The sequence below is a fragment of the Thalia democratica genome, unplaced genomic scaffold (assembly GCF_965202585.1).
Source record: "Thalia democratica unplaced genomic scaffold, ktThaDemo2.hap1.1 HAP1_SCAFFOLD_1049, whole genome shotgun sequence".
Lineage (NCBI taxonomy): Eukaryota > Metazoa > Chordata > Thaliacea > Salpida > Salpidae > Thalia > Thalia democratica.
Genome location: NW_028139975.1, coordinates 10948 through 38397, shown reverse-complemented (window position 1 = coordinate 38397; position 27450 = coordinate 10948). Strand labels below are relative to the sequence as shown.

At 25.2% G+C, this 27450-nt stretch overlaps 2 protein-coding genes across 2 annotated transcripts; one reads left to right on the top strand and one right to left on the bottom strand.

Moving 5' to 3' along the window:
* Positions 1–1937: 1937 nt before the first annotated feature.
* On the bottom strand, positions 1938–2895 carry LOC145847696 (large ribosomal subunit protein uL29m-like). The gene has a single exon (XM_082953681.1). It carries the CDS (start codon positions 2890–2892, stop codon positions 2044–2046), a length of 849 nt encoding a protein of 282 aa, XP_082809807.1. The 5' UTR covers positions 2893–2895; the 3' UTR covers positions 1938–2043.
* An 18561-nt stretch (positions 2896–21456) lies between these two features.
* On the top strand, positions 21457–23959 carry LOC145847694 (uncharacterized). Its single transcript, XM_082953680.1, has 3 exons — positions 21457–21635; positions 22197–22262; positions 23001–23959. Exons 1-3 carry the CDS (start codon positions 21478–21480, stop codon positions 23737–23739), a joined length of 963 nt encoding a protein of 320 aa, XP_082809806.1. The 5' UTR covers positions 21457–21477; the 3' UTR covers positions 23740–23959.
* The last annotated feature ends 3491 nt before the right edge of the window (positions 23960–27450 follow it).

The following is a 27450-nucleotide window of genomic DNA, read 5'->3' as shown; positions in this document are numbered from 1 at the left end:
TCCTAAAAATTTGAGGTAGTTATCTCAAAAAACGTAGGAGAAGATAAATTTTTAGTGATTTCTAGTTATTTGCCGTTTTAGTTTGCGCCTCCCTTAAGGAACCTACTGTTGCCTCCGACTTTGACAGGCTATATCTCAAAAGTTACTTTGAATTTTTAAAATATGTAAAAAGCATCTTGTAGCTTAGTAAAAACTATACAACATAAGATCAAATTTCAAAAAAGGTGTTTATGTCCCCCTATGCCCTTAATTCTATTATTATTAAATTAAGAAGCATCCCAAGACAATATATAACATTTTCTAGACACTAAAGTTTTTTTTTTCTTATGGTGTAACAAAAAATGCATTAGATGTTACAATACCTAATATTGTTTGAAGTTAAACCAGTGATCTTGTACAAAAATAGTTTATTAGACTGGCAACATTTTGATGACTATAAGGTATGAACAGCTCTACAACATAGTTCCAGATCACCTATATCCAAAAATTAATTTAGCATGACATTTTAAGTAAAAAACAAATAAGTAATTAGTACTAATAATTCTTTATTTCTAAAATTCTGCCAATCCTGCTCCAAAAAGTTAAATATTTTTAAAATTATGCAGTGTAAAACTAGCTAACAAGAAGAATGTTTTTTTTTTTTTTCCAACAAGCTTTTCTAGTCTGGATCTCTAGGATTTAAAGCCGTTCGTTTTAAACAATAAGTCTTAATATAAAGTATATTAAACCAGTTTATATTGATTCTTAAAATACAATTTTTAAGTGAAATAAAAGTAATTAACTTTTTTTAATACATTGAAGAAAATTAAATAAAATTAATTATACCTAAAAAATAACTACTAATAATGATTTTTTAAATTCTCATTTCATCCAAACAATTTAGTTTAAATTTCTAGTTTTATTACTTAAAGAATAAGTAACTTAGCCAAAAATCAAGCTGGAAACATGAAATAAACAGCTAAAAAGTTTAGTTCTTTTTGTAAAACAGTTCAAAAACTTTTTCAAAGCAATAATGATTTTTTATGAACAAGTATTTTGAATAAGCATAAATTAAAAATTGAGCAGACAAGTAAAATAATATAAAAAAATAATCAAGTTCTCCGACATCATCTTTTTAAATTAAAACAAACAAAGCATTAAACTGTTTTTCATAATACTTAATATGTGCTTTTTCGTATAGTGAAAATGTATATGTGTTATAATGTAGGATAATTAAATAGGAATAGACAAAGTTGACTAATTTTACTAAACAAAGAGGATGGTTTTGGAACTTCTTAGAAATTCATTACAATAGGCAACAAAGGATTGAAAATAGATCTTTCAAAAATAATTAGTCTTAATAGTTTTTCAGATTATCATTTGCATTAATTATAACACACTTCCTTTTAAATTCAATCAAGGAATAGAATCTAAGTGAGAACCATTTGTAAAATATAGAGCTTAAAAAAATCATACAATTTACATGAAAGGATACTGTTATATAAGATAGAAAATAAAACTTTTTTTTGTAAAAAAAAATCAGAAGTACTTAAGTAGTTGCTTAAAATTCAAAAGGACAAAGTATAAATTCAAAACTGTGAAATGTATTTTGATATAATGTTTAGTTAGTATTTTTATACAACTTAAAATAAAAACAGCCATACCTTTTTACTACAAATATACATTATATTACCAAAATCTATTTTTGTATTTAATTTATCTTCTTCACTTTTAAGATTTTGTTACTGGCATGCTTTACTTGCAAACGATTTTTCACTATGATTATAAGCACAACGTTTTGTAGTATTGTACTTAGTATTAGTATTCAAGAACAAATTTTATAACTTATAAAATAATGTAAACACTCACCTCTATAGTTATGTTGACAAACTTCCTTTGTCTTCTCACCTTTATCCATTTTCAGCTTATCGTAAATAAAGTTAAGACCTTAAGGTTTTTTAATTAAATTTTTATTTAGCAATTTAAGGAATATAAAAGACATGTATTTACGTAAGAAATTGTCTAACATTACTCTTTACTACAAAACTATAAGTTAATAATGTTTTAAACTCTTTCAGAGGTATGTTTTGGCTTTTTAGTATAATACTTTCTTGTATCCCAACCACGGGGTTTATTAAGAAAGACTCTCATCCTCGGATGAATTCCGTACTTCCAGGTAGACGCAAATCTTTTTCTGAACCAAGCTGGTTGCTGCAAAGGTAAGTTTGGATTGCTTCTTCTCATCTGACTCCACTGTTTTTTAATCAAAAAGTTAAAGTTTGTTCGAATCTTCTCTCTTTTTTCCTGCATTCGAAGGTGCATCTCCTCAATTTTAGGATGGAAACTAGCAATGTCGGCAGGCTGGTCACCATGGTATTTTTTGTTGTAGTCCTTTGGTAGTAAATGCTCTTTAAACTTGTGGTAATAGACAGCACCAACTGCAGACTTTCGCATTTCACCACCTTCCTTGTCTTTTCTGCCATACAATAGCATGTTTTTGGCATTTTCTCTTTCATCAATCACATCTCGAAGGTTGCTCATTGACTCTGCAACTTTATCCAGACGATCGGGACCAGGAATAGGTTTATCGTTATCCAAACAATAATGTTCTTGGGTGTTCAGCATGTTTCTTTCTTTCAAAAGTACAAACCACAACTGATGGAGTTCAACAGCAGATTTTCTTCTCAACAAATCCTTGCTCCAACTACATCCTGATTTGATTTGTTCTTTTCCAAAGTTGCTTGGATTGTCAAAAAATTCTTCAAGGCCAAGTCTATGCGCTGAAGAATGAAAGCTATTAACTTTTTGAGTTGTAAAAGATTTCCAGGCAACTAAACTACTATAACTTGACGCTTTACTAATATTACATCCTTTTAGAAATTTTGATGACAAATTCAAAAGTGCTACATTCATATTAAAAACTTCTGTTGAATTATAATTAATAATAAAAAAATAAGCCAAAACTTTTACTGAAAAAAAAAATTTTGAATTAAAGTTTTTTTATTGTGTATATAATATTTTTATATTTTATATCTAAAGTATTATACACTTTTTGATGTATAGAAGCTATTAACTAACTATTACAGTGTTTAAAAAAGAAACATTCACTTTGAAAGAGTGAAATTTCCAATTTGGAAAATAGAATGATGAAAATTCAATTTTACAAAAAGTAATTACACATTAAACTAGCAGTCTAAGAAGCAACTATAAAATTTGAAGTTTTAAGCTTTGCTAATAGGAACTATTCTAGTTTAAAAATAAAAGTTTATAAGTATAAACGAAGTTAATAAAATGTCAATTTTTATTTTTCATTTAATGTAATTAAATCAGTTTTTAAGTAAAAATCTCATAATGTAAAAAACAGTGTTCATATCATTAAAGTAGAGCACTTGTAAGTTTTAACTATAAGGTATACAAAAAGGAATCATAAAACAATATTAATATTAGTTTCTAGTCCATATAAATTACTTCCCACACTATAATAGATTAAAGAGTCTATTTCCTACTTCTAATTCACCTCAAAATTTCCATAGTGAGGATTATATCTTGGTTATTCACAACAGTGAAATAGTCATGATCTACAGAAGTTCTATTAAACATGCCTAACTGGTCTCCAATTTTTATCTCAATCATGTCTAAATTAAACTGCAGGTTTTGAGTTGAAACAACAACAGGTTTGCCAAGAGGTTGTAGATGACAATGTCCACCCCGATGCTTACTATCATTAATTACAACTTTATTAGTGCCCTTATGCAATACTGTGTACAAATTATCATCATTCACAAGATAAGTATGGTACTTAGGCCAAATTTCAAGAGGACGAGTCTGAAGTAAAGTATTCAAGTTGGACATGCAATGATCAAAACGTTCAGAAAGTCCAGACAAAACAACAAACTGTTTTATATCTTTACAACCCTGTGAATTATCACACTTTAGGTGCTTTCTGATTAACGCAATACTTTTGGTAAAGTCTGTATGATTTTGGTCTGGTGTTCTTTTAACTTGTGTTCCCTGATGCTCATAAAACTCTAGCATTTTGTTTGATACAGAGTCAAAATCTCCACAAACAACATCAGGCTTATACAACATATTACTATTACTGTTATGTAAATGCTCATTTAAAGAATGTAAAACTTTCAATCCACCATCTACACAAACTTTAAGAGCAGAACGGGCCCATAGCTGTTCAAACCTAGTAAGAAGATAAGTTTTGCTTGGAACGGGTAACATCAGCCAGTCACTATTTAGCATAAATAAGACTGTATCTAAACACCTATGTTGATCATTTTCATTTAGAAACGCAAATGGTTGTAGGTCCGGATTAACTACAGAATCACAATCACTTTCTTCTGTTCCACTACTCATATGTCCACTAGAATTTTCACTAGACTCTGACAAAGACATTCTTTTTAACTAAATTTGTTTATTCTGAAATATGAACTTATTGTTTACTGAAATATTAATTTATCTTTGTCATTAGTAGTTTTACCAAAAAACATGTGTTCAAAATACATTAACACAATTTTATTTTTACTTAAAGAACTCTATTAGTACAAAATAAAATTTAACAAACTACTTTTTATTTATGTTTGTTCTATGCTAAATAAAATTAAACAGAAAAATATACAAAATACTAATAAACAAGCAGCATATTATAAAAAAGTGACAAAATAAAAACAGCTCAGCTTACATCTAAAAAGCTAACGATTCAATTAATTTTGATTTTAAGGAAGTTGGTCATAAAAAATAAAAGTTTCCTATAAAAAAACTTGTTTTAAATATTATAATTTTGTTTCCCTAATAACAATAAATACTATACATTGAAAGTTTTCAATTCAGACCCACTGTTTAAGTTCTATATTTAAATATTTAAGAAATATTTTATGAAACTTCAATTTAAAAGATACTAAATTCAAAAACAATTTTTTATATAAATCAAAAAAATATATTTAAACAATTCAATTTATTAATGTAATGGCTTAAGAAAGCTTAAACAAAAGGATGTTTTTAATAAGAAGACTACTGTAGAAAGTTTTACAGACACATGACTTCTTGACTTATCATATTAAAGTTTATTTGAAAAAATTATCTATTTTTATAAATTTTAACTTACTGTTAAACTGATAATGCATATTTAAATAATTTATTCCTTAAAAATATATACATTGTGATACTTGTACTACTTACTAAAAAATAGTATATTATTTAAAATCTAAAAAGACTTTAGTGAAACAAAGAGTTAATAGATGTATATATATATATATTTAAACTTTACAATATGTGGTTTGGTAGCCATAAAGGATATTTTTGAGGACATTAAAAAAATTAGCAGCTTTTAAACAATAAGTGCTTTTTGTGTTATGAGAGAATATCTTTTTAAGCACAGATAATTTGCATACAAACATTTGTTTTACTTTGTAGTTAAAAAAATTTATAGCAACTCTAATTTGAGATCTTTAACAACATAGCTTTTGTTAACTTTTTAAAAATGTTTTGCAAATATAATTAAACGTGAAAATTCTTAAATTTAGTAAAACAACTGAAGCTTAAAACAAAAAGTTATCGTTTACAGGTATAAATTTTGGTTTATCCTAAAGAGCTAATTGACATAATACAAATGTATCAAAATTTATATAAACAGTTGTACGTTGTATTTAAAAACTTATGTGGTTAAGTGTTAATGTAAGCATAGTCTTATTAAACATTTTGTTATAGAATTGCTGAAATTTTAGTTTTTGTAAAGCTAAAACAAACGTTTTTAAGAATAGTTTACAAAAATTATGTAGTTTAAAAATATCAATAAACATGCTTGTTTATCTCTAAGTAATCATAGAAACGCTTTTATTAATTGGTTAAACAAAATAATAAGATTAATTTTAACTTTAAGTTAGATAATTCAGGTATTTTTATTACACCTTTTCAAAATATAGTTATTGTTTTATCTCAACTTATCATTAAACCACATTTTTTGTTCAAAATTTTTATTACTCTATTATTGCTATACTAACAACAACTTAAATTTGCATATTTTAGGTGATTATGATGTCATAATACATCATAAACAGTTAAAATATGTCTTTAAAATCTATATCAACAAGCATAAGATTTTACTAAAGATATAAATTATAAGTTTAGGACATGTATAAAAGACTTTATTACTATTTAAGTCAAAAAATTGAAACGTATGTGATTTTTGGGGTTGAAATTAGTTTTTTGGGCAGCATTCTCTTTTTTTTTTTGGATTTTTTTTTTTTGATTCTTCTTAATAAAGCAAGAACACATCCATACCATATGGACTCATAAGTCCAGCAAACATCACCAAAAAGCCTCCTACCCCTACAAAATTCACTTAAATTTGGACTTGGAAATTTTTGGTTCCATACATTTATATTGGATTTTTTTTTCAAACCCGGTTATATATCAGAAATTAATTGAAAATTTTTTGTTCTGTTAAAAGTATCTTATAGTAAATACTTTAAGCTTTAATATAAGAAATAATGTGAAATTTTGTGAAGAAAAAAGTTGGACCCCCCAATTTGTTATATTTTTTTGTTTACCACAAGATATTGAAAAAGATTAAATTTTATAACCAAAAAACATGGAATATACATCTCTAAAAACATACATTTACTACAACTTGAAAAACATCTACATATCATACAACATAAAAAATTCAAATAAAAAAGGTTTAATTTCGGTTTAAGAACTTTAATTTTAATTGCCATAATGTGTAAGTCTGTTTTATTTGTGTGTTTCTTCAATTTTTTGATTTTAATACCTGTTGTAAAAATAATGTTGTTTTAAGTTCAACTTTTTTATTTTTGAAAGTTGATAAAAGATTTTTCATATAATACACTTATTTATACCTGTTATTGTGTTTTATTACTAAGTTTTATTCAAGTTGTATGTAGTGATTTATTTCTAATAAATTATATTATTTTTTTATTATTTAAATGAAATATATTTTTATACCAGCCTGAAGAATAAAAATAGCCTGATTTACATCAATAGGGTGGCCACTCTTTGAAGTAAAAAAGGCAGTTTGGGTTACCAAATAAATTCAAGTTTTATAAAAATAGCCTGAGTCAGCCTGGGTTTTTTAAATAACTAAAAAGACTAAGTAATAAAGACCAAAAACCAAACAAATTTGCTGTTAATCAAGCTTGAAACTTAAAGTATATATCATAATGACTTGAAAAACGTAATGTTCAGAAAAAACATTGATTTTTAAGATAAGGCTACCTAGATATTTTCAAAACAAAATGCAAACAATCCTAAGTTAAGCTGTGTTTGTCAAGTAAACTAAAAAAATATAAGTAGCTTAAATATATGGCATCTCTGACACTTTATGATTTTTAATTGTTAGATTTGAACAATACGGGTGTTTGCTAAATGACAAACTGTCAACATTTTTTTAAATGAAAGTTATTTTTGTTTGTTTGATAGTGTTAACCAATAAAGAGACAGGTGAAATTATTAATGACGTAAATTGTTTGATAAAGTTTTGCATAAAGTGTATAGTTGAAGAAGAAAATATAAGTACTAAGAAGACATGTTTTTATTAAAACAATATTTAAAAATTAAAAAGTATGCAAGACCATACTTTGTTTGTTATTAGTAACTTCTTTAATTAATAATTTTAGTAATTTTCAACAAAAATATAAGCAAAAGTTGGCAGAGCAGAAGCCTGGACTTTTGTATGCCATCAAGCAAGCTTAAGTTTAATAAAAGGGTTGATCATACCTTTTTGGTCATCAGACTACAAGTTTACGGTAGACTGAGACCGGTTTTGTCCTGATTAGGACTTGTCAGTCAGTCATAACCAAAAAACTTGCAGTTTTCAATACATTGTCCACTAGCTTTTTTTTGTAATTTTTTAATAGAAAAGCTTAAGTAAACTGTTGTATAATAGCAGGGTTGCCACTCTTTTAGTCAAAAAGACTATACTTAGTGACTAAAAACTTTCCTAAATGAGCTTAACCTGTCCCAAGTCATCCAGAGTTTTTTTTTTATCTTAAAAACTTGAAAATAAAATTAAACAAAGGTTTCAAAATCAACAACAATCAAGTTTTTAAACAAAACTAGCTACTTAATATATAAATATTGAAACTGGAATAACAAAATCTCAATCAAGATCTAGAAAAATAATGGACTAAGTGTATTTATATTCTTAAACTGCCGTGAATTTTTTAACAAAAACTCATAACATCCTGAATTATCTTGAGATTTTAAAAACTACAATATTCCAAGTATACTGAGTATCTTGAGTGTGTGGCAACCCTAAAATAACTTGTTTTCTGAATTATATTTTAGAATTGTTTATGTTGAAATAAAACATTGGTTGTGTTATGTATTTACAGAAACTGATTTTGATTTCACTTTGTATTTTTTTGTATAAAATTGTGAAATTCAATGAAGATTTTATTAGCAACATCTGTTAATACTGTTTCCAGAGCTCATTTTGGTATTGGTTTATATAATCAGGGTTGCCACTCGTTTTTTTAAATTTTTTTCCAGGTTTTCCAAGTTTCTTCCAGGTTTTTAAAATTACACATTTTTGGGCCTATTTTTAGTCTTTAAATCTATAATCTATACTATATTATATTTATATTAAATCTTTAAATCTATATAATAAACTGTGTTAAATAGTTTAAAAACATTGAAAAGATACTGTAAAGTTACTTAAAATGTGTTTTCCAATAAAAAAATTGTTTGATGATGACAAAAAATTCTTATTTATATGATAGATTTTTTGTGTTAAATCCAAATTTTACTACTGAAAATGTTAAAAATATTAAAAATTCCAGGTTTTTCCAGTTTTTTCAAAATTTCTTAAATTCCAGGTTTTTCCAGGTTATTTTTGCCTAAATTGTCAAATTCCAGGTTTTTCCAAGTTTCCAGGTAAAGTGGCAACCCTGTATAATTGACAAAAGCTGATTGTGGGTTAGTTTTGATGGTGGCAGTGATCAAATGATTAAACTGTTTATGCACTTGTTTTATTGCAGCCTGGAAAGATACTTGCTTGAAAATTTGATTTTTAAATTTATCTCTTTCTTTTTTGGTTTTTAATGTTGAGATTTTAACATTGTGTGTTTTTTCCAAAAAAAAATAAAGCTTGAATTTTTTTTTGGTTTAAGACTTTAATTCTAAGAAATCTGAGTATTTTCCAAAGTGACATGCATGAAGTTTATTAAATTTATGAGATAAATTATATAACTTTATGCTAACTATTTGAGATTCAACCACACATGGTGTAATCAATTTTCTCCATTGAAAACTTTTTTTACTTAAAAAAAAAGAATGTCAGTGATACAATTTTAATAAATTTTAATAAATATTAAGCTAACCATCTACTACAGTTCCAATTTTTTTTAACTTATTTACAGTTATATCTTAATAAAAAACTCCTTACTAATTACAACCATTTTATAAATATATACAACTTTTATGTGTTTGGCTTTAGCCTCGCAAAATTCAACTGTCATAGTTTTAAATGATGTCCTACGAACCCCTACAGGATTAAGGTATATTTAATTTTATATATTTATGTTCAAAAATACAAAAACCACTGTAATTAGTTAGTTTTCTTTGTAAGGGATAAACTTAAATTGATTCTTCTTCAGCTTTGTATAAAATTTTAAGGTTATGTCCCTTACTAAAAACTTTATAAACTGCAAACTGTAAAGTTTTTTAAATTTGATGAAATTGGTTTTATTAGCTTGTGTTGTAGTAAACTACGTTGATAAATTTCAAATGTATAATTCAAAAAAATTACAACAATTTTTATTAGTGATTTACTGGTCTTAGTCTTTTCTGGGATCTTTTCTCATATTAGTTTCAAAACTCATCTTTTTTACGGGTGGCTTCAGATTTCCACAACTTTTTTGAATTTTTTTTTTTAATGGTAAAAATACATCAGTCTCAAACAAACTTATTGATTGCTTAAAATTGCAAAATTGCTTAATTGAAAAATTGCTTAAAAATCATGCAAAAAATTTGCATGTTTGCTGAATCTTTTTTTTTTTTTGTTTTTTTTTAATTTTATTAATGAAATTTTAATTTTTGATTTGTTTTTTTTATGTTTGGGTAAGGTGGGTTAGGGTTAGGGTTAAGGGTATAAATTAAAAAAATACATTAAAAACAATTTACCTGACTCAGCAAACATGCAAATTAGTTGCATGATTTTCAAGTAATTAAAAAGCAATAGTGGAAATTTGAAGCTACCCTTTATTTTCTGTCCTTATTTACTGTATCTCATCTTGTACTGGACAAGACGTTAAAAGGTGTCCGTGGTGTGCGACTCGATAACCGAAAAGCTTTTTGGTGCACCAGGTCGTAGGATCAAATATTTTGAGCGTTTTTTTTCGTTAAACATACTATATATATACTTAAAACAAAACCAAAATATGTATAATAATTGTCTCTAAAACATTTTTAATGATCTTATTCTAGTGTAAAAACTACAAACGTTACCAAAATTTTAACTTAAATAATTTATTTTTTTTATATATTAAAAACTAATTAGCTTAACAAAGATAACTAAATAAAAAAACTTATATGAACATCATATTTATTTATTGAAAGAAACATTGTTCTGTTATTAAGATCGTAAATCAATAAGTTTGTTTTTTTAATAGATCTAAATAAATAAGAAAATGTTAGTAAAAAAACAATAACTCAAATTCAATTTTAGTCTTAGCTTACAATAAAACATAGAATAATTTCATTAAATGAAAGGAAATTTAAGTTTATAGTTGCAAAGTTAGTTATAAAATTTTTTAATTAGATAAAAAAAAATTTTAACTAATAAAATGTTTTTAACATTTTGAAGTTTACTGTGTATTATGCAAACTAAAATCACATAATTATGAATGTACTTTAATATTTTAGCTTTGCATAACATAAACTATAGTTAGTGTATAACTGTATATCTACTAATTAACTTTCATTTTATATCATTTGTTTATTTTAGATTTTTTTAACTTCAATTTTAGCAATACTTTATACTAGTTTAAATGCTTTTTAAAAGTCTGACACAAAAATTTTCCTTTTTCGTTTCAGTCGAGTTTTAAATTTCTATTTAACCCTTTTTTTTATCAAAAAAATTTAGTTTAATTTGTGATTGATTGCAATACTTTTTTAACCGTCATCTATTACGATGTTAATAGTTTTGGTTAGTGTAATCTGCTCTTCGCTTAAATTACATAATAAATAACGGTTATTTTAATTTTTACAAACGTTCAGATGAAACGCCGGCTTAAATTAATACACTAGTATTTACTATAAAAATAATTTTATTAAACTGGTTATTAGTACACGTTATTTATATACAAGATTAATAAGTTATCTGTAGTTTGCGACTCGATAACCGAAATTTACATCGAACAGGTCTTAGTATCAAATACTTTAAGCTCTTTTTTTGTCGCTCAATAAACTAAATTTTTTTAAAATAAACACATTGTGAAATAAATGAAAGAAAACAAAGTACAATACAACTGTTACCAACTAATGCTAAAAAGATCCCAGTAGGCACGTTGACTAAATTCTAAACATATTGTTGACATGAACAGAAAATAGACTTGACGATAAAGTTTTCTATCCTCATTCAAACATAAGAAAACCCTTCTCGATTGTTCTTCATACGCTTCACAGTATCCTATCGTCAACGCGTCGTGTTGTGCATTCTCCCTGCGTCTCGCATCTGCCAGACCACTTTAAAACTCTTTCTCTCAAATTTACTTCAATTTTTTTTTCTCACTTTCTGTTCTCAATACGAATTGTGACGTCACAGAAAGCTTTAAATTCTTCCACTTTAACTCTTAGTAAAAATTTAATAAAATGAACTGGTTAATGTTATGAATGTTTTGTTACACCTTTAATTAAAATATAAGTTTATTTTTTTTAGACTTAGGCGGTTTATTTTGAATAAATTAACTACAGCAAACATTTTCATTTGTTAACAATTATCACTGCACTGCATAACTAAGATGACGAATAAGGTTACAATACAACGAGCAGGAGTCTAATACGCACGAAGGGACTTTTTTGCACGAAATGATAAATATGCACGAAGACGCTTTTGCACAGTTTGAAACTTTAAATGAGGGGTCACTTTTGAACAAAGACACTTTTGCACGTAGGAAACTTTCGCACGAAGACAATATTGCACGGGTTGAAATATTTTTTTGTAATTTACTTAATTCTTTTTTTATTTTTACCCTGTCGATATTTTATTTTTGTTTTTTTACAATTAGTTTTTTATCAATATTTTTAGTTTCTTGTTATATATTTGTTTGATTGAAAATCTTGTTAGGTATACATATATATTTTTTTTCTATCACTGTTACGGTTACCTATAATCTAAAGTTTAGATGGTAAGATTATATATTTTTTAGATTCTAAACCTTACCATCGGTCGGTAACATATTTTTATTTCTTTTTTTTTATTAGTTTGTTTTATTTTTTTCTAGTTTATTACTCATTTTTCTTATTTTTTATTATCATCATTTTTTGTTTATTTCAACTATCACTGTTACCCTTTACCGACGGTCGGTAACTTGTTTTTTGTTATTTTTATTAATTAATGTTTTTATTTTTTTTTTTGCCAATTGTTTTTTCTATTTTTTTTATTAATTTTTTTACCCTAGTGCAAAAATGACCCCTAGTGCAAAAGTGACCTTCTGTGCAAAAGTGTCTTCATTCGTGCAAAAAAGTCTTCATGCAAAAAATTTCTTCGTGCATATTTGACCCTTTGTGAAAAACTGTCTTCGTGCATACTTGACCTGTTCTCTAATACAACAGACAAGGCAAAGTTTAAACGACAATCATTCTATATTAAAAGGAAATTTGAGCCATTTTTTTGACTTAACACTTTCAAACCACAATAGCTTTTTTGTTCTGTATTTTAAAGTATATTTTTGTACAGAATTTAATAGCTAAATGATAGAGCTAAAATAAAATATGTATTTTATTAAGGTTGGGTTTATTGGATTGGTGCTAAAGCTCATACAAAAAGTGGGACAATTTTACTTTTTTTGTCCTCGGAACATACCGCAAAAATATTTTTATTTATATTTTAATATTTTCGTGAACTAACTTTATCACTAAGTGAATTTTTTTTTATATATACTTTTTTTTAAATATATAGAACATTTCTTTTTTAGTTTTGGTCTTTAATTATGGTCTTAATGCTTAGTCAAAAAAATAAGTTTTTGAAGAAAAATTCTAAAATCTAAATTCACTAAGTAATGAAGATATTTTAGCTATAAATTCTGTAAAAAATATACTTTAAAACCAAAGAATAAAGAAATAATTAAGCTTTGAAATTTTTAAGTATAGAATAATGACTCAAATTTACCCATATTCTGGAATTATTGTCGTAAAGTTTAATTTAACACAAAATATAAGTAAATCTAGATACTTGCAGTTTTAACACACTAAAAGGACAATAGCACTTTTATATAAAAAAATTTAAGCGGTTGATTTTAAGAATTCGGAAATTTTGATAAATAATTATAAAAATATATTTTTTATTCATTAAATGCTTACTGATAAATAAATTATATGTTTACTTTATTCTTTGTCTTAACTTATTATCACTAGTATTTAAAATTTGAATTTTGCTTTTAATCTTTAAAGTCTTTAAATGAATTTTAAGTTTTTTGAACTCAAAAACGGTGTATGTAAAAATTAGTAGTATTGTTTATTAAACAATAAAAAAAGCGCTTAGAAAGTTTGGTATAAGGACCAGGTGTACAAAGGAACCTTTGGGTCAGTCATGTTATAATCAAGATGCCAGTTAATTACAGCTGTTAATATCAGCTGTTTACTATAGCAACTAAAATGCTAAAGTAACAATTTGTAGCTAACTTTTTCACATTTTTTACCTTATATTAAAATTTCATTAGTTATTTTTTTTTTACTTTTGTTTTAATAAAATTAGTAAAAAGTTAATTTTTAAAATTTTTAATTTACATTGTACTTTATTATTATAACATTTTGTTTGTAAAATTAAAACAGTATATCATATTAATTTTATACATAAGCTCTTTCTTTTATAACAAAAATAAAGTTCTTTAGCTTAATGCTTAAAAAAAAAAAACTTATAAAGTGCAAAAAAAAATTTTTTGTGATTTTAAGTTTTAATTAACATTTTTGTTTATTGACTATAATTTTTTGTATCATGTGTTTAAAAAAAATACAAAATTTCTTCAAGGTACCACAAATTTAAATGTTTCAACATCTTAATATATTTATAAAAGTTTTTAAATTTTAAATTTTAAAAATTTTCAGGAAAAGTTCTTTGAAATATTAATGATATGGTTATACTTAATAAAAAAACAAATTAATATCAAAATGTTAAAAAATATATTCATCCTCCTATGATCTTAAAAATCAATTTTTTTTTTCTTTTATTTCTCATTAACAACAATTTTTAATGGGCCATAATAATTTTGGTTAAATTCAATCTATAAAAATAGAACAATTAAACCAACGCCAGGCTTTAAAAACAAGTTTACTGTTAATGAAAAATTGTTTTTAGATTTTTAAATGTAGTTAAAATTTAATAATATATATTATTTTTATAAATAAAATTTTCAATATAATGGTGAAACTATTTTTCATCCTTGTTATTAGTGCAACATAAACCTTGGCAAATTATTAATTTTTAATTTAAATTAATTTATTTTTAAACTACATTTTAAAATCTAGAACAGTTCTATTTATTAGAGAAAAGATTAAACATTGCATGTAACATATTGAGGTGAATATTTCATCCTTATTTATGTAAAAATATTAAAAGACAGCTATTCTACAATAAACTATAAATAATTAAACTTAACCATGAAATTCACCTCTTTTATAATTTATTTAAAAAATATAAACAATTTTGAAAAAATTATAAACAGGTAAATTATACACATAAACTTATTACCCAAAACACTAAACCTAGTGTTAAATTAAAATGAAATAATTCATTCACCTAAAAAAAACAATTAAATTTTAAAATATGCTAGATAAACTTATGTGTATTATCATTGTTTTACTAAGAAATGCTACAGATTATCAAACTGCATACAAAAACTGCTTGTTCAAGTAGGGTAGTTTTAGAATATTTTAATAGAAACATTTAGCAGTTTTATAAAGGATATTCATTTAATTTTACAAGATGAAGGCATTGATAAGTAAGTAATTTTGTAAAATTCTTGGAAATTTTTTCAATTTTAATCACACTTTAAAGAATTTTAATTAACCTTTTACCATTCAAAGACTTGTTTTTAAATATAAGGAATTTAGTAAATTTAAACTGACAAAATCAGGTATTTTTTTTTAATTTAGTCAAATTTCCTGACTGTTTTCAAAAAAAGATTTACTTTACTATTCCTGTTACTTGTTTTTATTTTTGATTTTCCTGAGTTTTCTGACTTTTCCTGACCTTGTTGCAAGTCTGCTTAATTTACAAAACTAGTTGTAAAAACCTTGAGTTGTATACTAAAACTTTCAAATATAAATTTTTTTTTTAATAAATTACCTAATTATAATAAAAAAAGACTCAATGAATTTGCTATATCAAAAATTTAAAATAGAATTCATCTAAGCAAATAGTAGTTTCAAGTTTGTTAATAAAAATATTAAAATATATTAATAAAAGGAATTAATAAAGCTTTCAATTTTATATTTCATCTTATCAATAATTATAAATTTAGTAGTAAATATTTACCCTTATTTATGTAAAAAATATTTAAAAACAACTATTCTACAATAAACTATAAATAATTAAACTTAACCATGAAATTCACCTCTTTTATAATTCATTTAAAAATTTTAACTATTTTGAAAAAATTGTAATAAGGTAAATTATAAACATAAACTTATTACCCAAAACACTAAACCTAGTGTTTAATTAGAATGAAATTATTTATTTACTTTAACAAAAAACAATTCAATTCTAAAGTATGCTAGATAAACTCTTGTGTATTATCATTGTTTTACTAAAAAATGCTACAGATTATCATACTGCCTACAAAAACTGTCTGTTCAAGTAGGGTAGTTTAACAAAATTTTAATAGAAACATTTTGCAGTTTTATAAAGGATATTCATTTAATTTTACAAGATGAAGGCATTGATAATTAAGTAATTTTGTAAAATTCTTGGAATTTTTTTTCAATTTTAATCACACTTTAAAGAATTTTAATTAATTCTTTACCATTCAAAGACTTGTTTTTGAATATAAGGAATTCAGTAAATTTAAACTGACAAAATCTGGTATTTTTTAATATTTAGTTAAACTTCCTGACTGTTAAAAAAAAACCTTACTATTCTTGTTTTTTGTCTTTTTTTTCTGCTTTTCCTGAGTTTTCTGACTTTTCCTGACCTTGTTTCAACTCTGCTTAATTTACAAAACTAGTTGTAAAAACCTTGAGTTGTACACTAAAACTTTCAGGTATAATTTTTTTTTAGATAAATTACCTAATTATAATAAAAAAAGACTCAATAAATTTGCCACATTAAAAATTAAAATTTTTAAATAGATTTCTACTTAGCAAATAGTAGTTTCAAGTTTGTAAACAAAAATAATAAATTATATTCAAACTACTTTTAAGTGAAATCTATGTCTTAATAAAATAATTTATAATGAATCTTAAAAAATTATAATAATCAAACTTTATTTTCAAGTTTAAAAATTCAAATAATTTGATAAAAGTAGGATATAAGAAAAAAAAAATTGTCTATTTCATCTAATTTTTGGAAAAAAAAATCAAATAATAAATTAACTTAACATCAATTAGTTCCAAAGCTACAATGTTTTTAGTTTATTAACCATTTAAATAAGTGGAAGATACTTTTCTTTAATTTTTCTAACCAAACATTACCTACAACTATAAGGTTAAAAGGAAGTTATGATTAAATTAACAATAAAGTGACTAAAATTAACCTTATGAAAATAAAAAACATAAACTTACATTTAAGGCATTCATATTTATAAAAACAATATGGTTTTAAATATGTTGGTGTAATTGAATATATGAAACTTTTATGTTCTCAACTTGTAAAATACAGCTTTTTCTTTCATAAGAAATTTTAATTCTATTGCCGGGGATCTTATTTTTTTATTCTACTGCGGGGATTTTGTGCTCTGCGATTTAACATCTCTGCTTTGGGTTATCGATTCGTACCGTACACCACATTAAAACTGTTTAAAAATACAAGATAAATACAAAAATTAATGTACTTTAACAATGATATAAGTGATTTATTTCTAAACTTTTTTATATACAATAAAATTTAATCAGCTTAATAAATATTTTTTATTTATAGTAAATATTAAAACATCTTAAGATTTTCGTGTCTAAAATCAGTTTAGCATACGTTTAAGTGTTTTGTATGTAATTTTTTTTTCTTTTTTTATTAGTTTACTTTATTTTTTTTCTAGTTTATTTTAATTTTATGTTATTTTTTACTATTATTATTTTTTTCTTCTTTTAATTATTACTGTTACCCGTAACCCTTATCTACGGTCACTTTTAATTTTTTTTTTCACTCTCGTGCAAAAATGACCCTCCGTGCAAAATTGTAACTCGTGCAAAATTGACCCTTGGTACAAAATTGTCTTCGTGCAATTTTTTCACCTAGTGTAGTTTCTCCCGTTGTGCATATTTGTTTTGCAATTTAGTAACCTCGTGCAGTTTTGTCTTCGTGTAATTTTGACCCGTTCCCTGACTAAGGTACTTGGACCAAAATGTTTTTATACATCGTTGTATTCGTTTTTGATCAATAAGCTCACTTAGTATTCTATTAAACTTAAAAACAAAAGTGCGAAACTGTTTTATATGTAATTCGGTGGTTAATATACTTGTAAATATTTTACACAGAAAAAAAACCAAGATTAAAAACGTTGTACAAAAGGACAAGGGGTATAAATTTGGAAATTTAGTAATATTATGTTTTAATAACTTATAAGTAAATGAATTTTTCTTTAGAACAATTGGATACATAAAAATACTGTGTCCACTTTTAATTTTTAAGTGTGGGTTCAAGTTTTTTTTGTTTAATCTTAAGTCAAGTAGTATTATTCCATCTTTAATGATATTTTGATCAGATAAGTGGGCGTGTTAAAATCTTTATTTTACTAAACCTTGAGTCTTATTTGTTTCAGGAGATAAAAAACTGAATAAAAGTTTTACAAAAAAATAACAATCGCTCTTATATGAATTAGAAGCATTAGCACAAACTACAATCTAGTTTTTGTTGAAAATAAAAATATTATTTAACTTTTGAGATATTGTATTTTTGTGAAGCTCTAATTTTATAAGGTCAATTTTCTTGAAAATTTTAACATCCACATAAAATCTATCTTCTTTTTCATTTTTTGAGCTCAAGACCTCAAACGTTCAGGAAATGTTCCTTTTATAGTTTAGGAGACTTTTAATTTTGCAATTAAAAAAAGAGGTGTTTTTTTTTAAACTTAATTTTCAAAATAAAATTTATCCTGCATTAGATACGAAAAGGGAGTACATCACATTTTTTTGTTCATATTGTAATATTCATTCAAGTCCATATGATTTGGATGTGTTTTTGCTTCATTAAGAAGAATCTGAAAAAAATAAAAAATTCAAAAAAATGTTTGCTGCCAAAAAAACTAATTTCACCCACTAAAATCACATAATTTTCAAATTTTTGATTTAAACAGTAATTAAATGACTTATTCATGTTCTATACTTATAATTTATGTCTTAAATGAAAGCTTATACTTATTGACATATATTTAAAGACATATTTAACTGCTTTTGATGTATTATGACGTCATAATTACTCAAAATGAGCAAAATTTGTCTGTAAAATGTAGGGGTAGGGATTACAGCCTATTTTTTTGGTCATATTGTAAAATTCAAATAAGTACATATGATTCAGATGTGTTTTTTTGCTTAGTTAAAATGAATCTAAACACTTTTTTATAATTTTACAAAAAAAACAAAAGTTGCTGCCCAAAAAACTGATTTAAACCCCAAAAATCACATATTTTTGATTTTTCAATTTAAACAGCAATAAAATTACTTATACATGTTCTAGACTTATAATTTATATCTTAAATGAAAACTTATAATTATATGCATAAATTAAAGACATTTCAACTGCTTTGGTTGTATTATGATGTCATTATTACACTAAATACACAAATTTGTCAGTAAAATTATTTTTTTTTTTTCTAATATAAAAAGGAAATTCTTCTGCCGTTTTACTTTTAGTTTTTTGATTAAGAATATAAAATGTGTTGAGTCAGCTAGGCAGAAAGATATTACTGATGTAATGTCATTTCAATTGCATGTTGATATATATATCAAATAAAATTTACATCACTTTCCGTTAATTTAATAATTTTTTTTAACTCCAAAGTTACTTTTTTTTTGCTGTATAAATAAAGATTAGACTAAAAGTTTGAAGAAGATTGCTTGAAAAATGTAGGAGATACATTTTAAATGAAATAGTCTTTTTTTGCTGTTTTAGTTTTCCCTTCCCATAGGGAACCTATTATGCGGCCCAACTTTGACCTGTCATATCTTGAAAATAATTTGAATTTTTAAAAACGGTAAAAAGCAACTTGAAGCTTAGTAAAATCTCTATAAAGTAAGATCAACTTGTAAAAAACATGGTTTACTTCCCTATGGCTTTAATTTGAATTTTTATTAGGAGTTAAAAATTTCTGATTGCACAGATAAAATTCTACAAAATAAAATTAAGGTTGAGCCCCCTATGCCCTTGATTTAACTTTTTGTTATAATTGTACGTTTTCAATTTTTAAATGTTAAATGAAATAACTTAGCAAAAATAATTATTAAGCTTACTGTATTATGCAGGGTTACCAAAAATAACCTGGAATTTAAGAAATAAAAAAATCTTGAATTTTTAACAATTTTTACATGTAAAGTAATGAACTTTTGTTTTGACAAAGAAAATCTGTCATATAGATTAAAAAAAAGTTAATTAAAAAAATATTTAAAGTTGATTTAGAATATATTTTCAATCTTGTTATACTAATTGAGATATTTTTTTACCTTTAATTTAATTTTATATTAAAAATGAACCCAAAAACTTATACTTTTTAAACCTTGAAAAAATTAATTAAACCTGCAGGAATTTCTCAAAAGCATTTGGCAACCTTGATTATAGCTTCAATAAATACAATTATATCATATGTACTTTTTTCAAACTTTTACCATCATAGAATTTTTACAGCCTCAAGTACATTTTTATATATTTTTAAACTTCAAGTTAGTTTTTGAGATATGATCCACCAAAATTTTTATATTGATTTAAGTTGTTATTTAATAATTGTGGAGAAAGGTCTTGAACTACGAGATGTATTGTTTAAATTTATATTTTTTGTTAATGTTTTGAAATTTTTCATAACTTAACTTTAGAGTTTTAATACTTCTACTTATGCATAATTATTGAAACAATGATTTTTGTTCTTTTTGAAGTATATTGAAAACTTTACAATTAGTGTAGTATTAGAAAAATATATGAAATAAAGTCATTAATTGGTTGTTAAAAACTAAGTTACCTAAATTAACAAAAAAAAAGTTTGTACTCTATATTATGATATATCATGAAAATTGTTTTTAAATGACCCATACTGAGAATATTTTTTTGTTGAAATTTGAAAATTTTTATAGATAATTTTTTTTCATGTTTCTTTTTGGGAATGATTTAATCATAGAATTTAATTTTAATGTGTTACTATAAAAGTATAAAGGGGTCACACTACACTGAAAAATTGTTACAAAAAAAAACACAGAAAAACAGTGGATATAATTTTCAAAACACATAATTTTTGCTTAGAGGTAGACCTATATCCAGCAGTACATATGCAATAATTATAGTTAAAAATAAGAAGTTTAGTAAAAAAATCTACTTTAATTTACTATAATTAGCTTATGGTTTTAAAGCAAAACAATTAAACTTTTCAACTTGAATGAATTTAACGAGATTATATACAAGATTTATTCAGCTTACTTATTAGAATGATAAAGAACTAGAACTTAACTGTAATAAAGTAAAATATAAAAGTTTATTAAAAAAAGTACAATAATATTAACCAATAAACCATATCAAAAGTAAGTCAACGAATATGATAGTGTTTTTTCAATTTTATTTACAACACCGGTTGGCAGTATTTAATGAGGAACAAAATAGTTTTATTTTATTATATCCTGTGTTGGCCATATTATTTAACAATGAAGTTATTTTTGTAGAGATCAAATTAGCAAGGAAATAAGTAGTTTATTTACAAAAAATTGTAAAAAAAAATTACCTCTGTACGCCTATCCCTGTTCTACAACGTATACTTTTAAATATATATCTTCTTGTTTGCTTTAAAAAATACTAGAAAGTTAATTTTTTCCTGAGTTATAAAACATTATTGACAAAGTTAAAATAAAGTGTAATGTAAATAAAAAAGTTGGTTTTTTAGCTTATTTTAAGTAACAATAAGCAAAATGGTTAAAATTTTTGTTGGAAATTTACCAGATAATGTTTCACCTGATGCTATAAGGGAGCGTTTTGAAAGTATTGGAAAAGTCCTTGAGTGTGACATTCTGGGCTCATATGGATTTGTCCACATGGAAAAAGAAGATGAAGCAGACGAAGCAATAAGGTCTGCTCAATTTTTATTTTGTTTGTTAAAAGTTCTATTATTTTGTTATTAAAGTTTTAATGGTCAATTGTTAATTAATATTTTATATATATACTTTTTTGTCTTTAAATGTTGAATGTAAGTTGGTGTAAAATACTAATGGTATTTAATATTAGAAATTTTTATAGATGTTTTTTGTAATTTAATTCATATACTTGCTATCAATTAAATAAAATCGAAATTTTTATTTTTAGCAATTTAATTATGCACATGTTTTCTATTATATATTTTGAATTTTTGAAAACAAAATACAGATATCTCTACTTCTAGAGAAGAATCAATATAGTTAATTCTTTCAAGACTTTAAACAGTAAACTAAGTTTTGGTCAAAGACCTCGTCAGTAGTTACAATAAAATTTTATTCAAATAGACATCATTTATTTTTAGCTTTTATGTTTTAAACATATATAAGTTATTTAAATTTAATAGTTTTTTTGTACCTATTTAGTACATCAAATTTTTTTGTACCTATTTTGATGATCTGTACATCAAAATTTTGAAAAAAAAACATGTAATCTTTAGAAAGCTTGACAAAGAAGATGTAAATGGAAATTTGATTAATGTTGAAAAAAGCAAAACCAAGCGTCGGTAAGTTCAGTTGTTTTTTAATATGAATTAATAAAGAATAATTTATTATATATGGTATTAAATAAAATAAGCATAAAGGATTGGTAAAAAATTTTAACCTTAAGACCAAACTAATCTAACCGTGCAATTGCTGCAAAATGTTAAATGATTAGGTGTATTTTTGATATTAAAACTAGTTAAGTTTACAAAATCCTAAATTGAATTATAATTAAAGTACTACTTCATTTTTACATTATAAATCAGAATTTTTCTAATATTAAATAAGTGCAAAATAAAACAGTAGTAGTTGTAAATTATTTAATACGTAATAGCTTTTTAATACTTATATGATTAACTTATAGCTAGTTAGTTGATTTTTATTACCTTTTAGTTGTATATTATACTTGGTTCTATATATATTACAAGTATAAAATAATTAAATTATTTAAAGTTTCTTTATATTTTAAATTAGAATTTAAGTTTTTTATCAAGTTTTTATTTTTATCGATATATTACAATTTTATTTATTTTAGAATAGTTCATTATTAAAAATAAACTTGAATATATTTTTATGTACAGCGGTTTAAAAAGGTATTTTATTAGTAATATAAATGACATTAATGATTTATCAGTTTTTATTAATGTTATTAATTATACTTGAATACATTTATAGTATGTGTTTTAAGCGAAACAACCATACTATGTTATTATAAACACATACAATAGAATTGTCAATAAACTCAAAACGTTCTTCAACAGCGATCGCAGCGACGGACGCAGCGGAGGCTACAGCGTGGGCGGCGATTACAAAACTAAAGTGGCGAGGCGAGCCGGCTGCACTAAGCTGCACGTCGCCAACGTTCCCGAGGACACTTCGCCCGCACAGCTGCGCCGCCTCTTCGAAAGGTACGGTCGTGTGGCCGAGTGCGACGTTCTGTCAGAACGCAAGATCGCCTTCGTGCACATCGTCGCCGAAGCGGCCAGGGACGCCATCCGAGGCCTGAACAGCTACTCGATAAAGGGAGAGGAGATCAAAGTTAAGATGTCCAACAACCAACCGATGGGTCGAAACGGCAACTCTTTTATGAACAGTAACGACCGCGGCGGTCCGCGAAACGACCGCTTCAACCCACGTGGCGACCGTTTCAACCCTAGAAACGACCGGTTTAATCCCAGAAACGACCCCTTCAACATGCCTGAGTTCAACATGCCGCCGCCAGCACGCGACCGCCTCGAAATGCTCGAGCTGCTCGAAAGGAGGCGCCAGTTAGAAGCGTTGCACCCGTTCGAAAGGCAGCTGGCGACCTGCAACGACGCGTTCAACCTGCCGCTTCCTCCGCCCGACTTTATCAGAATCTTGCGCGACCGGGCCATCCTCAAGCTGCGCTTGCCCTCGCCGCCCAACAACAGCCCGCCCGTCATGGACATGCCGCTGCCCAGTTTTAACAACGGCGGTTTCGGCGTGCCCAACATGTTCAACAGCGGGCATGCGTTTTAGGATGCCTATTTTTTTTGTATATAAAGCATCCTTTGTATTTTAAAGCATTGAACTTGCGGTTTGACCAGTTTTAATTTTTTAATCTTGTACATTGATCATCGTTTAAATGTATTTTGTCAGTAACTAATATTGTTAACACTTAAATTTTAAAATATTTTACCATAAAACTTTGTTGCATCGTTTGTTATCTTTAACGTCGTCATTTAATTCAAGAATAATAAACCGAAAATTAGTTGCTACCGAAGGTTATATATAATGAAATTAAATTAGCATACTTTCACTAAGTTAAAGAGAACTACTTTATGCTATGCTTCTATAAAACAGTAATAACTAAAGTTTGGAGAAAAGTAAAACATTTTTATTCATGTTAAATAATAAGATATTTTTTCTTGTAAGTTTCGTAAAAAGTATTATGTCTCGTATTATAGATGACTGAAATCTCATTTATTTAAGTTTATTTCCATTTCATTGAATGCTAAAAATATGTTTTTACAGTACATATTTTGCTTATTAATACTCGAGTTCTATAAAACAGGGCTCCCAAAAAACCTGGAATTTCACAATTTAGTCTAAAAAAACCTGAAAATTTTGAAAAAAACCCTGGGATTTTGAACATAAATAACTATAAAATCTGGAATTTTTAACAATTTTTACATGTTAAGTAGTAAAATTTTAAATTGACACGAAAAATCTATAATACAGATAAAATTTTTTTCGTCATCATCAAAATCTTTTTTATTAAAAAACACAATTAAAGTAGCTTCACAGTATCTTTTCAATGCTGCTATACTACTCAGCACAGTTTTTAACCTTAAACTTAGTTATAAACTAAAAATAGACCCAAAACTTGTACTTTTAAAAACCTGGAAGTAATTCAGAAAACCTGGAAAAATTTCTCGAAAAAATTTTGCAACCCTGATAAAAGTAAATATATTAAGAAGAAAAAAAAGTTCTATACTTTTTATAGTGTACTTAATTATAAAATATTTTTCATACAATATTTAAAGTTAAAGAAAAACGGGTTAATAAAAAGGTGTTCAACCATTTTCGGAGTACTTTGAATCGCTTCACAGAGCATATAGATAACATATATTTTAAAAACGAACATTCAACTTGAACTAGTTAAAGGTCGTATAAGGTTATAAGTTAATTAAACTACAAAATCGCAGTACCAAAACATTAAAAATATTAACAGTTGCTTTTATTAAAAATTCAATCAATTAAACTCCTCAAAACTTAATGAGATAATATTCAAGAGTTATTTTTTAGAACTTTCCCAAGATCTAGTCTAGTTTAACCTAAGATTACAAAGTAATATTTATTTAAACAGAAATCTTAATCTAAGAAGAAGTCCTAACCAAATGTAAATATTAAGAATTGCAGTTAATATGTTTTAATGTTAAAAAGATGGTTTATTTTTAAATAAAAGCTTGGCTGTAGTTTATATTTATTAGAGCTAACATAAATATTTACAAGCAATTATGGTTTAAAATTTTTCTGTCTTTTTTGTAAGTACATGTTAGCATATACTCCACAAAAAAAAAATCCTGGAATTATATTAAAAAACTTAAGTCTTTACTTTTTATGTAAACTTTTGTTTACAACCAACTTGTAATTGTAGTATTTTTATCTTAATAAATTTATAATAAAGATATAAAACCAAGTGATTTTTAAATACTTGTAAATATTCTGCACCCCTAACAAAGATACCACGCATCGCCCCTAGTAAGTAGTATAAAAACGTGTATATATAATATAAAATAAAACTGTTTATATAAACGTATTAGAAATTATGCCCAAAAATTGTTTTATTTAGTTGAGTAATATTTCAGGAGTCGGAAAACTGCGGCCTGCGAGGTACTTTTTGCTAGAAATACACTTTAAAAAAAAGTTGTCGTAAAAGTTATAATTAGTCTCTTAAATTAATAATTCTGATTACCAGCGCTTTTTTATTGCGAATTTTATCATATATTAGTTTTATAATACCATTTTTATTTTGACTGAAATTATTTTAAAAAGCTGCGGCGAGCGGAAGAATTTTTCTACACAGTGCTGCCCGCGAGAAACTTTTTCAAGAAAAACTTGCCTGCAGTTTGTAATTAGATAACTGCCGCGCCGACTGTCTAATAAAATGTTAATTTTAGTAGTAATTAGCTATAAAACAAGGCATGAAAAAAAAAAAAAAAAAAGTAAAGTAGTGTTTTTAAAAAAGGATTTAGCAAGTAAATATTTTTCTGTCCCCAAAAAAGTTTCAAAAATAATTAAGCATATATTTTAAAAATCAATCTTTGTTATACTCTTAATAGTTTTTAGAGTCAATTTTTTTAATTAGGGATAAGTACAATAATATTAAAAGTATTTCTATTAAAAAAAATTATAGCGCTATACTCGGTTTTTAAAGTTATGAAATAAAACTTTAACAATACATAATAGAAATAACTTTTTTATAAATCTCAAACAAACAACAAGATAATGTTAGTATCGGTGCCAGTCATTTGTAAACAAAAGTACAACAGTTCTAATTAGTTTTATAAAAATTTGTATTGTCTCAGTATTGCCCAAAAAACCTCGAATTAAAAAAATTAAGCAAAAAAAAAACTGAAATTTTTGAAAAAAAAAACTGAAAAGACCTGGAACTTTTAGCGAAAATTACTGAAAAGCTTGAATCTTTACATATAAAGTTATAAAATTTAGATTATATGTTAAAAATATGTTGTATACAATATTGTTTTTTTGTATTACAGTAACCTTTCGTGAATCTACGCGCTCTCTATAAGTTACGCATTTTAGTATTCTCAAAATAGAATTTGATTTGCAAAATATTCAATTTTGTACAAAGAAAACTTCTTGTATCTATTGGATTAATAATGTATTTAGTTTTTTGACATAAATTTTTAAAAGCTAAATCAACTCTCTATATCTTTAGCCTTTGTAAAATTATATTCCTTGACCAATGGATACTTATTTAGTTGTGCCTCACTGTACCATAAGTTTAATAGTTAACCACAGTTTTATTTTAGATTCTAGGTATTAGGTTTTGTATATATTTTTAATATCTCTCGTTTAATCACGCACTTTTGCTGTGGACGCAGTGTGCGTAGTTTTGCAAGATGTTACTGTATTTAGAATTATTTTTATTATAAAGTAAAGTTTTTCCTTAAAATTAATTTTGTACTACAAATTGACAAAAAAGCTTCTAATTTTAAAAATTTAAAAAAAAATCAGAAAACCTGAAAAAAAAAAAATTGAATTCTTTTACAACCCTGTAAAATAAAAAAAAGTTTTTACTACAATATAAATAAACTAAACATTTATTACTTTCAACAGAAAAAGTTAATGTTTAATAACATCTGTTAACAAAGAACAACTGGTCTCCGGTTTTTATTCTCTATGATTAACTGCTCTTTGGAGAATAACCCTAGACAAGAAATTAAACAAGTTTGTTTACAAATTTACTGAAATTGAAAATAATATGCTTTCAAAAAAATTATTTTGTTCGGAAAATAATCAGTTTTTAAAATTAGATTTTAAAACTTTTAAAATTTCCAAAGATTATTCCAAGATCCAAGCAGTTTCTTAAGAGTTTTAACATTAGTATAATACTTTGTACTTTTATTAACATTATTATAGTACATTTCCCAGACTTAGTAACAACCATGCTCTGTATGTAATTTTTGACTAAAAGTTATGAACTTTAAATACTTTTTGGGT